Below are 12,304 nucleotides of genomic sequence, written 5' to 3'. Positions count from 1 at the left end.
AACATCCCTGAGTAACTGGAAATGAAGGATGACATCAGATCCCAAATCCTGGCTACAAAGGAACAGAAAAATATTACCAGTTTCAAAAAAATCACTCGATCATATATACCAAGGGCTATTAACTGTTAAGTATATTCAATTATTCAGATTCTCAGATTCTGGTTGCCTGAGCAAAAAACTGAAGACTCTGATGACTGAAGAAACAAAGAAACCTTAAACTTTAGTAGAGGAAATGGCAAATACTAAATGTTTGATGTTTTTTCTTTGTGAGGTGAAAAAAAATGGCCTGGTGTCTTCTCTAAACAGTAGGCCTTATTGATCAATTTGTCAAATGGCAAAGCCTGGATAGAATCCCTGGATGAGCTGGAGAAACTCATGCCAGACTTGCCTCTAAATAGAGAAGCATCTCTGAGCCTGGGGCTTAGGATCCCACATTGGTTCCATGTTGTATATGAATGATGGACTTATCATGGAGCTGGACATCTCACAGAATCTTCTGAAAATCTTTAGCTGCAGAACACTATCAAGAGTTATCAAAGGCGGATATGCAGACTAGATGGGCCATTTGGCCTTTATCTGCCATCATCTCATCCGGCGTTCCGCAAGGGTCCCCACTATCCCCTCTGCTTTTTCAATATCTACATGACCTCACTGAGCGTTCAATTAACCCAGCTGGGGATAAAATTATTCAGTTACGCTGATGACTTCACAATTATTATCCCATTTGCCAACTCCATCTCGGAAACAATTCCAAAAGCATCAGAAGCCATAAACTTGATGGAACATTGGATGACAGACTTCAAACTCAAGCTCAATACTGAGAAGACAAAATTCTTTGTCGCTTCACCGCGCCCTCTTGACACCAAAACCCCACTAGACATCAACAAACATAACTACCCCATACAGCCCACCATTAAAATACTGGGTGTAACTCTGGACCAATGCCTCACCATGAAAGATCAGGTGGACTCCCTAATCAAAAAGAGTTTTTTCACCCTCTGGAAACTTAAATCCATTAAAGCATACTTTGATAACTCTGCCTTCAGAATCTTGGTACAATCCCTCGTATTAAGTCAACTCGACTACTGTAACATTGCCTACTTAGCAATCCCCCAAAAGAATATGCGACGATTACAACTAATGCAAAACACTGCGGTCAGACTAATCTTCGGTCTAAAGAAGTTCGATCACGTGACGCCATACTTCAAACAGCTACACTGGCTGCCGATGGAAGCTCGTGTAAAGTTTAAGTTCGCCTGCCTCTGTTTTAAAGTTTTCTACGGTCTAACTCAACTTGTACGTCAACTCAACTTGCACTCCACTAATCTTTTGTAAACCGCATAGAACTTAATGGTATTGCGGTATATAAACTGTTATTATTATCATGTTCCTATCTATGATACCAACAAGATCTTTGCACTTTGGGACTAAAAAGACAAATCTGTCTCCAAGGAATAGAAGCAGCAAAAAGATGTCCTTCAGGATTAGTAGTATTGTAATGATAGAAGCAGCTAACATTTTGAAACTTTTGCAACCTGAGGCTGTGGTTTGAGCACCAAGAAATGCTATCATGAAACATCCCACCATTAACAAGAGCATGGGTCTTCAATATTTTCACCTGAAGGGCTTTAGAAGGCATTTAAAACCAGGAAGAGGACCAGATAGCAAACTCTTCTTCAAGGGGGACACTTGGCCCTAAGTAGCATAGAATAAGGGGAAATACATCTGATCTTTCATTCATTTCAAATACTGGGAAGGAGGGAGACAAGGAACAGAGTTTATCTGTTGTCTGGAGGAGCAGAAGGTTTGTGGATGATGGGTTTGTGTGGCACATTCTTTTCCACTAAACACCTCACTAATATACTCTCCTCTCATTTCACCTATTTGATCCCCTACTCTGTCTCTTTCCTGCCATTCATACTTGCTCCTTCTTCATTTTCTTCTTCCTTTCATTTTCTTATTCTCCTCTCTTCGCACTCCTACCTCTCTCCCTTGGTTCTGCAATCATGGAACAGGGTGCACCCACATGCACTCCTAGTACTGTATCACTAAAAGCAGGATCACCTGCATATCCCTGTCTTGCAGTCTTGAACAGAGTAACACAGAAAATAATGGCAGATAAAAACCTACACAGTCCATCCAGTCTTCCCAGCAAGGTGTCCACAGCCATGCCTATCACTCCGTGAGTCCCAGTTTAAACTCCACAATGCCAAACATGTTGGGAAGATATATGATTACACCCAAGACTCTAAAGTATTGCTGACAGTCTTCAAACTTACCAGTCAAGATGTCTTCCCCTCTCCACTGAGCTACACAGCACCTTCACTTGCAGCATGTGACACTAAAGTGATCTACAACAATGAAGTTGACAAAGCTTTACTGGTCTTTTGCCATTTGCAGGATACAGGCAGAAGTCTGTCCAGCATTGGTCTCAATTCCCCCGATGCTGGAGTTGGCAAAGGAAGATGTACCTTTGCATGCACACACCCAGGAGCCAAAAATACTCATACATCTATCTCCTCTACCCCTCTGACAGTGCATCATCAAGAGTGTGTGTGTGTGTGTGTAGGCGGGGGGGGGGGGGGGGAAAGCATTTTCCCCTTCTCATCTTCTCATGGTGTCCAGCCAAGGATATATGCAAGCTGCAGATAAACTATGTTACAAAGATCCAAATGAGGGCCCATCAGAGACCTATACAGAGGCACTATCGACTCCTTTTTTCCTTCTAGCCATTGTTCAGCTTGGAGAAGAGATGGCTGATGTGAGATATGATAGAGGTCTATAAAATAGTGAGTTGATTGAACACATAGATGCGACTTGCTTAAGCACACTTTCCTAAAATTCAAAGAATAGGGGATATACAATGAAGCAACTAAGTAAAACTGGAGAAAATATTTCTTTCCTTAATGTATAATTATGCTCTAGAATTCATTGCCAAAAATGTGATAAAAGTATAAAAAGTGATTATGTACTTACACTGCTAAGCTCTTTTTCAGTAAACAGGTGAGACATTCTAGACCAGTGGTTAATGTCCCCATGGCCATGTGCCATCCACAGAAGGAATCCACTTCAGATTTTTCTCTGTGCCTCTTCTGTACTTCACTGAGCTCCTTAGTTCCACCCAAACACCAAGGGCCACCAAATCAATGTGAAGTAGAGACACCCAGACTAGTGCTGCCTGATTCACGATTCGAATCGGTTCACCGATTCACTTCGGGTGAATCGATTCGAAACAAAAAAAATCGACTTCCAGATTCGAATGACCCTCCCCCCTCACCCCCTAAAGCAGGAGCGGCAGCGCTGTTCTTACTGGCCGGCCGCTGCCGCACCTGCTTTAGAAGGCGAGGGGGAAGCCTCAGCCGGTTAGTGCTGCTGTCCGATTCCTCCCCGTAGCGTCCGGCTTCCCCCCCCCCCGCCATCTCGCTCCCCCCGGCATTTTGCTTCCCCCCACCCCCCCGGCATCTTGCTTCCCCCTCTGGCCTCCCCAGCATCTCGCTTCCCCCCCTGGCCTCCCCGCACCGGCGTTTACCTTAACGAAGCAGCCTACAGCAAGATCGTGATGCCAGCGATCTTTGCACTGCTTCGGAGCTGTTTCCTCCGCCGTGGTCCCACCCCTCCTCTGGCATCGCGATCTTGCTGCAGGCTGCTTTGTTAAGGTAAACGCCGGTGCGGAGAGGCCAGGGGGGGGTGAACAGTCCTTTAGGGTAAGGGTGGGGCGAGCAGTCCCTCAGGGTGGGGCGGGCAGGCCTTCAGGGGAGGACAGGCCTTCAAGGGGGGGAGACAGGCCTTCGGGGGGGGAGACAGGCCTTCAAGGGGGGGGACAGACCTTCGGGGGGGGATGCAGGCCTTCAGGGGGGGCAGGCCTTTGGGGGGGGGTGCAGGCCTTCCAGGGGGGGAGATAGGCCTTCCAGGGGAGGAGAGGCCTTTAAGGGGGACAGGCAGGCCTTTGGGGGTGGGATGCAGGCCTTCAAGGGGGGGGGGGACAGGCCTTTGGGGGGATGCAGTCTTTTAAGGGGGATAGGCAGGCCTTTGGGGGTGGGATGTAGGCAGGCCATTGGGGGTGGGATGTAGGCAGGCCTTCAGGGGTGGGATGCAGGCCTTCAAGGGGGGGGACTAGTCTTCAGGGGGAGGTGCGGGCCTTCTGGGGGGGACAGACCTTCAAGTGAAGGGACAGGCAGGCAGGCCTTTGGGGGGATGCAGGCCTTCAAAGGGGGGACAGGCCTTCAGGGGTGGGATGCAGATCTTTAAGGGGGGGACAGGCCTTCAGTACACGGAAGGAGGGAGGGAAGGGGGGTTCAAAGAGACATGCATATGCCGGACTTTGGGGGGGAAGAAATAATGGGTCTGATGGACCATGGGATTTAGGGATGAAAGTTACAGAAAGGGAGAGATGATGGACCGTGGGGTGGTGGGGAAGGGGGGATAGATGCTGGATGAAAGGGTAGTTAAGAAAAGGTGGATCTGTGGAGACAAAAAAAAGGAAAGATGCCAGACTTCCTGGGGAGGGAAGGGAAACAGAAGGGGAGGACAGGGATGGCAGATGGATGGTTAGCACAGAGAAAGAAGAAAGGAGACCCTGGCAAGCAAGTTATCAGAAGACAACCAGAGCCTGGGACCAACAAGATTTGAATAATTATCAGATAACAAAAGGTAGAAAAACTAATTTCATTTTCTGTTTTCTGATTACAATATGTCAGATTTGAAATGTGTATCCTGCCAGAGCTGGTGTTAGACTGCAAATGTGAGCTAGGATTTAACAGAGAGAGGAAAAGTCTTTTTTGTTTATTTTGTTTACATCACAGCACCAGTGTGGTTAGGAGAAGGCAAAGGGGGTGAAGAGGCTATAAAATAAACCCACCGGGATGTTTGAAAAATAAACACCCAATTGGGCAGGAAAATCGAAACAAATCGAAAAACCAATTCAATAGGCTGAATCGAATCGATATTTTTTTTCCTGAATCGGGCAGCAGTAACCCAGACTAATCAAGGTCATAAATAACTGTTCTGCTCAAAGGACTAACATGAAAATATCAGCTGCAAACAGCTAGCAAAACCTCAAGGGAGCTCAGAAACTACTCCTGCCTAAAAGAAGAACATAGATACAGTATACTCCCCAGACCCCAAGAGTTGATGGTTATCCAAGGTACAACTTGGAGACACATAAAACAAACTGAGATAATAGTCATACGCAGGAAGGACAGGATGGGAATCTAGAATGTCTCACCTATCTACTGGAAAAGAGCTCACCAGGGTAAGTACATAAGCTCTTTTTCCAGTGCAATAGGTGAGACATTTTAGACCAGTGGGACATACAAAAGCAATTCCCAAAAAGCTAGGACGGGCTTACTGCGCTGACCCTCAAAACTGAGGACCCCAAAGACAGAGTACTGCTCACTGCCACATGCACTTTGCAAAACAGGACAAACAGGTGCATAGAAGAAATCATTGCCACCATGCAAATCTCCTCAGAAGAGACAGCTCTAGCATTGGCCCATGAAGAAGCCACACATCTAGAAGAATGCGCCTGGAAGGAAACAGGAGACTGTTTCCCAGAAAGTATGTACGCAGATGAAATGGCCTCACAGATTCATCTGGAAATCTAGGCCATAGCAGCGGGAGCACCCTGCTGTATAGAATAAGTCAAGTCAAACAAATGGTCATAAAGATGAACTCAAAACATGATCCAGAGTGTTTGAACCACTTAATAAAATAAAATGTGGAGAGCAGAATGAACACACTTCTGCATGCATGCATGCAGAAGGAACAAACTTTAGATGGAACTAAGGAGCTCAGTGAAGTACAGAAAAGGCACAGAGAAAAATCTGAACTGGACTGCAGATGGCACGCGGCCATGGGGACACTACCCACTGGTCTAGAATGTCTGACCTACTGCACTGGAAAATCTCTTGTAATCTTAAAGGATCTTGCCAGGTACTTGTAACCTGGATTGACCACTGTTGGAAACAGGATACTGAGCTTGATAGTCCTTCAGTCTGTCCCACACTTATTTTTCTGGCTTGCTGTCACTTCTACCTGTAAGACCACTTTAAGATCATCAGATATGATCGCACTCAGGTTCCGCTCTTCAGTGTGCAGAAACATTATGTATCAGTTTTTAAGTTCATCTTAACATGTTGAAATTAATGGCTATATTAGTGATGGGGTTTTACAAGGGCCAGAACAGCAGAAACCTGATTTTATTATTACCTTCATACTATTGAGCATGACTAAGCAAAAGGCAGGTTTGAAAAATTTGATCCACTAGCATTTTCTTAGGAAAAAATCAGAAGTCAAAACAATTCTCTTGGACTTGCCAAATGAATTATTTCAAATCTTCTTGATGTGCGGCTGTACTCAAATGTTTATCTGTTCTAAGATGCCCCTTCTCTTTTATATTACAAGAATCAGTTCCCCTTGGAGTACAGAACAACCGTTTATTCCATGTTAGGTCCAGGTTCTTGTTAGGTGCTAGTCTCCTTCTCAGACTTGTTGAAAGCTTATGAAAGCTCTAGAATTGCAAGGCTATTTTTTTTCTCAGGCTCATGACTATTGTTTATTATTTCTATAGAATATTTGAGGGCTGATTGGCCTATGCATCAGAGCTACTTTGTTACTATCAGCATACCAGTACAGAACCTGACCCAGATTACAAATAGAATCCAATTTTATTTTTCCCAGCACTCAGGTGCTTGCTTCTTGGCACCTTTGCTTGTTTCTTCAAAGAAGTGATGAATCTTGACTTGGAGAGATACAGTCATGCTGAGCAATCAGATTACATATATGAGCACCACAGGACAAGATTACTGAGCAACAAATTCACTGCCAGTTCTTTAGATAAGCTAGAAAAAGAACTATAAACCTAGCATGTGAGAATGTTGTTTGTACTATGTCAACTACTTAAGACAGTATCTGGGTACAGAGTTTAGAAATGATTGTGTCAAACAACATATTGTATCCTCCATTCATATCGAAGCAGCTATAGTATAAACTAGAATTTTCAAAATATTAACTTATTAGCTTCTTTACTGTTTCCATAGCTCTCCTTTTCTTATTTGATTGTTGCTTGTACCTAATACTTTAGGCTTTTTAGTACACATTTTCATGCTGTACTCTTCCTACAGTGGGATAATTGTATGGACTCAGATAAGAAACCAGCACATCAAAACCCTGAGCAGGGCTAGATTAAAGGATATGCCCAGTAGGCACCTGTCTCGGACCCAAAATCATCAGGGGTGGCCCTGGAGCTGGCATTAGGAGGGAGCAAACAGGGCAGCTGCCCTAGGCCCCACAGTTGCAGGGGCCTAGGGCAGTGAGGTGAGCTTCCCTTCCTTCCACTCCCCTCGCTGCCCTTTCACCTGCTGCCCGTAAGCGAACTGAAGCAAGGCCACAGGGCTCTAACACTGCGCATGTTGGCTTCCCTTCTCCTCCCTCTCCCTCATAACATAACTTCCTGTTTCGGAGAAGGGAAGTCGGCATGCACAGTGTTAGAGCCCCGCAGCCTGGGTTCAGTTCGCTTACGGACAGCGGGTGTGATGGAAGCGAGGGAGTGGAAGGAAGGGAAGCTGACCTCACTTCATCAGGCAGTCGGGGGCCCAGAAGGAAGAAAAGAATTTGGGAGGAGGCTCCATATCATGAGTAGCTCCTTGAGCTCCAGGGCTGGCAGGCAGACATGTTAGAAGCAGCCAATTTGCTCCCGTAGCGACAGCTTCCAGCAGTGGCAAGTCACAATTGGCTGTTCTTGCTGGCATTGGGCCTTCCTCTCTACCGAGTGCCACCTACGTTCTGTTTCCAGCAGTGAGGAAGGCCTGAAGCCAGCAAGAGCAGCGAATTATGAAGGCTGCGCTGCTTGGGGGGGGGGGGGGAGAAATGCTGCTGCACCCGATTGGGGAGAGAGAGGGAAGGAGGGAGAAGGAAGACCAGGGAAGGGAGAGGAGTAGAAAGAAAGATGCCAAGACTACGGGAGGGAGGGGAAGGAAAGGAGATAACAGACCATGGAGGGGGAGGGAAGGGAAGAAGACAGATGTCAGACCAGAGGCAAGGAAGGAGGGAGGGAAAGAAAGGAAGGCGAGGAGATGCCAGAGCATTGAGGGGGATAGGTAGAAGAGAAGGAGAGTAGAGAGATGCCAGGCCAAGGGATTGAGTGGGAAGGAAGGAAGGAAGGAAGGAAAGGAGAAGAGAGAGATGCCAGAGCATAGGGGAAGGGGTGGAAACAGAAAAATGGAGAGAGGGTGAAGCTGAAATTAATCAAGTACAAAGGAGAGAAGGGAAGCCAAAGAAACACTGTGGAGTGATGATGTTCCTGAAATGGACTTTATTGAAGATTTGAAAATTCCAAAAGTTAACGTAATAATCCACATAAAAACAGGTTTTTGTGTCGATTATCCTGTTTTTATGTGGATTGTTACATTGACTTTTGGAACTTTCAAATCTTCAATAAAGTACATTTCAGGAACATTGTCACTCCACAGTATTTCTTTGGTTTCTCTTGGATTTTCTTCTCTGTGGATTTCCAAGGGTCATTCTCTTTGCAAATGAGAGAAGGGGCACAGGACAGTTTATTCAAGGGACATAGAAAGAGGGAAGATGCCATATGGAAGAGAAAGAAAGGGGGCAGTCACTGAATGGAAGTGTTGGGGAGAGGGGGGAGGACAGATGCTGAATGGAAGTGTGGGGGAGAAGGGGGAGGACAGACGCTGAATGGAAGTGTGGGGGAGAGGGGGGAGGACAGACACTGAATGGAAGTGTGGGGGAGAGGGAGGACAGATGCTGAATGGAAGTGTGGGGGAGAGGAGGGAGGACAGATGCTGAATGGAAGTGTGGGGGAGAGGATAGACATTGAATGGAAGTGTGGGGTAGAGGGGGGATAGACATTGAATGGAAGTGTGGGGTGAGAGGGGAACAGACCCTGGAAGGAACTGGGGAGGAGAAAGAGAAAAGGGCACATGCTGGATTGGGGGAAGATGATAAAGTTAGATACTGGAAGGGGTAAGGGAAAGAGATGGTAAGCTGTAGGTAGATACAATAAAAGAGGGAAGTTGAGGACTGAATAGTAAGAGAATTTAGACAGAGGCAGAAAATAAATTGAGAAGGAAAACCAGGGAAGAACAAGAGGAATGGAGAGGAGAGAGATGCCAGAGCAAGGTGGAAGGGGAGGAGACAGATATCAGACCTGGGAGGAGGAAAAGAGGAAGGAGAAAGATACTAGATCTGGGGAGGAAAGGAGGAGAGAGAGAGATGCTAAAATCTGCTGGGAGGGAGGGAGAGATGGACGGGAAGAAGACTTATCTGCTGCAGGAATCTGCTGCAGGACTCAAAGGGTCTGGGTCTGTTCAAAATCAAGTAATTTTCTCCAACGGACCCCCTTCAGCGGGGGATTTTGCTGAAGGGGATCCATTGGAGAATATTACTTGATTTTGAACAGATCCAGACCCTTTGACAACCTTTGTACCCTACTTACATGCCATATAGAAGAGATTCCTGCAGCACATAAGTTTTCTATTTATTTCTTAGTTTTGAGTTTTTGTTAAGAAGATATTTGTAGTTGTGGGAAGTTATATGTTACTTATCAATACTAGATTTTTACTCAAGTAAAGAATAAATATAGGATGTGGAGATTTTCTAGACCAAGGATGTGTCTGCATCTTCAAATTTCTATTTGAAGCTGTCTTGTCCGGAGGATCTGTTTTTGAATAGATACAACGTTACACTGAGGTCTTTTCTCCACTTTTCAGAATAATTGCCTTGTGTGCCTAGGAGCCCTCAATGAATTAATCCCGCCCTGATCCTGAGTTACTTAAGTCTGTGCACAAGTTGGGTGTTGTAACTATTTAATGAACAACAAACATGTGTTTGTATGTTTTTTAGTTATAAATTATGTCTTTGTTTACATAGCTGACATGTTTTATTGATATTATTGCTTTAATAGCTCCTGTTCATTACCTTGCAATCTTTTTGAGAAAAAGTTTATCATATTTATACCTTCCCTATAAGGGCAATTTTAGAACTGACTGCATACCTGTGACCTTTGTACCAATTGATTATTCTCTATTAGCTTGTATTTTGTACCAGCCTTGGGCAATTTAGCAAGGTAGATAAATAAATGCAAATAAGTAACATTTCCAAAGTGACAATATCCCATATCTTTACTTTTAAAATTGCCTGTGGAAAACATACCCTTATCAATTTGTGCCTATCTGTAATTAAAAATGTGCATAGTTTAGAATGCACAAATCTTATATGTACTGTAGCAATCACTTTCCTAACTCCACTTCTGGAACAGCTCTGCTAAATGCATGTATAAAACATATGATCTATCACACAGCATGTGCACTTTTACCCATACACAACAGGGTAGACAATTTTTAAATAGCTCTTTACCCATGCCATGTGAATAAGTGGAGGGGCATCATCGAAAGGGACGTCTAAGTCCATTTATGTCCATCTCGCAAGTCGTCCAAAGTTAAAAAGAGCCTAAGACACATTTTCGAAAGATAGGTCCAATTTTTTTGACTTTCGAAAATCATCTAATTATACGTCCTGCCGATCTGATCGTCCAAGCCGCTAAATCATCCATCTTTATACCACATTTCCATCCAACTTTCCATCCAAGTCCAAAACACCTAGAACAAGCCCTGTTGGACGTGGGAGGGGTCTGCAAAGTGATGGACTGCACACCCAGACATGGCACCTAAATAGTGGGGTACCTTACAAGGCACTGCTGTGAACTTCACAAAAAGGGTGCCATGGCTTCTCCTCACTACAGCTCCCTTATAGGTGATGGTGAGCTCCCCAAACCACCTCCAGAATCCCCTAGACCCACTTATCTACCTCCCCAATAGCCCTTATCTTTTTATTTCCCCGTTATCTCCCCTACCTGTTGTATTTTTACCATTTATGTTTTCTTTTATATATACGATTGTAGTTCTACCCTTTCTTTCCCCATGTGTCTGTTAGTTTGTATGACTTTATTTATTATTTTGTATGATAATGTGTTAAATTTATGTATCCTTTTATAATTAATCTGATGTATCTATTTTTTATCTGTAAATCGCTTAGCAAATTAAATTAAGCGATTCAATAAGTCAAAAATAAACTTGAAACTTGAAACTTATGGCTGCAGGAGCCACTTGTATGCCAGTAAAAAAGGGTTTTGGGGGGTGTATAGGGCAGTGCACATGTTTAAGTATCAATGCAGTGATTACAGGGGCTTATGGGCATGGGTCCTCCTCTCTATGGGTCCCTAACCCACCCCCAAGACGACTTAAGCTGCCTCTGGGCTGAACGACTAGGCTTTCCTATGCCAGGTGGCCAGGTGATGATGATCTGGAGACTGAAATTTAAAGCTGTGAATAAAATTTTTATGGGGGTGGGGGAGGGGGGTTGGTGATCACTGGGGTAGTGTGTGGGGGTCTGTGTTATGTGTTTGCAGTGCTTATCTGGTGAGTTTAGTTTAGCCGATCCTGGGCTGTATAACTTTCGGTTATACATGCTGTATGACTAAGTCTAAGCCAGCCCACGTCCCGCCCAACTCCCGCCCTCGACATGCCTCCTGAAACGCTCTGTTTAGCTTTGGACGTTGAGCGGCACTATGAAGGCCTAGGTCGTTTAGAAATACGTCCAAAACCCATTTTTTATTTTCGGCGCTTGGACGTTTTTGAGAAATGTTCGTCCAAGTGCTGACTTAGGCCAGTTTTTGGACTTTTTCTCTTTCGATTATGAGCCCCATAGCTTTTACAAAACTATCCTCAATACAGTTCAACAAAGTATATATAAATACAATTTGTTTTCTTGTGGAACATCTACCTCCTATTCTTAATATGTAAACAGGAGTTTGGAAAGGAGAGGTAAAAAGGTAAAGATATTATATACTAGTGACAGGTTAATAAAGAAAATAGGCTAAGAACCAGAGAGGCAAGTGTACATTAGAAACTCACTTCATTAAAATGAACATCCTGCATCCCAACATCCTCCATCATCGAAGCCTCCTCATCTATATTGGGTGTGATTACTCTAAAAGTTGTGCATCCTTGCCTAAACATTCCTAAGGAAATAAGGAAACATTTAGAAAAACACCACCACAACATTTTTATCTTTCACAATATATATTACAAACATGCTCCAAGTTAAGAAATAAAATAACCAGTTTTACACACACACACACAAAAAAGATAGTTTCCAGATACCTGCTGCTCTGGCATAAAACCTAGTCTGGTAGGCAGGGTCAAGACCAATCAGCACTGACAGTGTAGGCTGATAGTAGGATGGAGCCAAGGTAGGGGAATGGAGGAAGCATTCTGCTTGCTGG

The 12,304-nt window shown here is 44.4% G+C and overlaps 1 protein-coding gene across 4 annotated transcripts in view; it reads right to left on the bottom strand.

The window, feature by feature from the left end:
* Window positions 1-12,304, bottom strand: part of DOCK9 (dedicator of cytokinesis 9) — a 1,074,749-nt gene that overhangs the window by 158,233 nt on the left and 904,212 nt on the right. For all 4 annotated transcript variants that reach the window (XM_033947591.1, XM_033947593.1, XM_033947592.1 and 1 more), the window contains exon 45: window positions 11,934-12,040. In XM_033947591.1, the coding sequence (XP_033803482.1) occupies window positions 11,934-12,040 (107 nt within the window). The remainder of the gene's footprint in view (window positions 1-11,933; window positions 12,041-12,304) is intronic.

The sequence above is a fragment of the Geotrypetes seraphini genome, chromosome 6, assembly GCF_902459505.1.
Source record: "Geotrypetes seraphini chromosome 6, aGeoSer1.1, whole genome shotgun sequence".
Taxonomy (NCBI): domain Eukaryota; kingdom Metazoa; phylum Chordata; class Amphibia; order Gymnophiona; family Dermophiidae; genus Geotrypetes; species Geotrypetes seraphini.
Note: the sequence above shows the minus strand (reverse complement) of the source record. Positions and strands in the feature narration are given on the sequence as shown.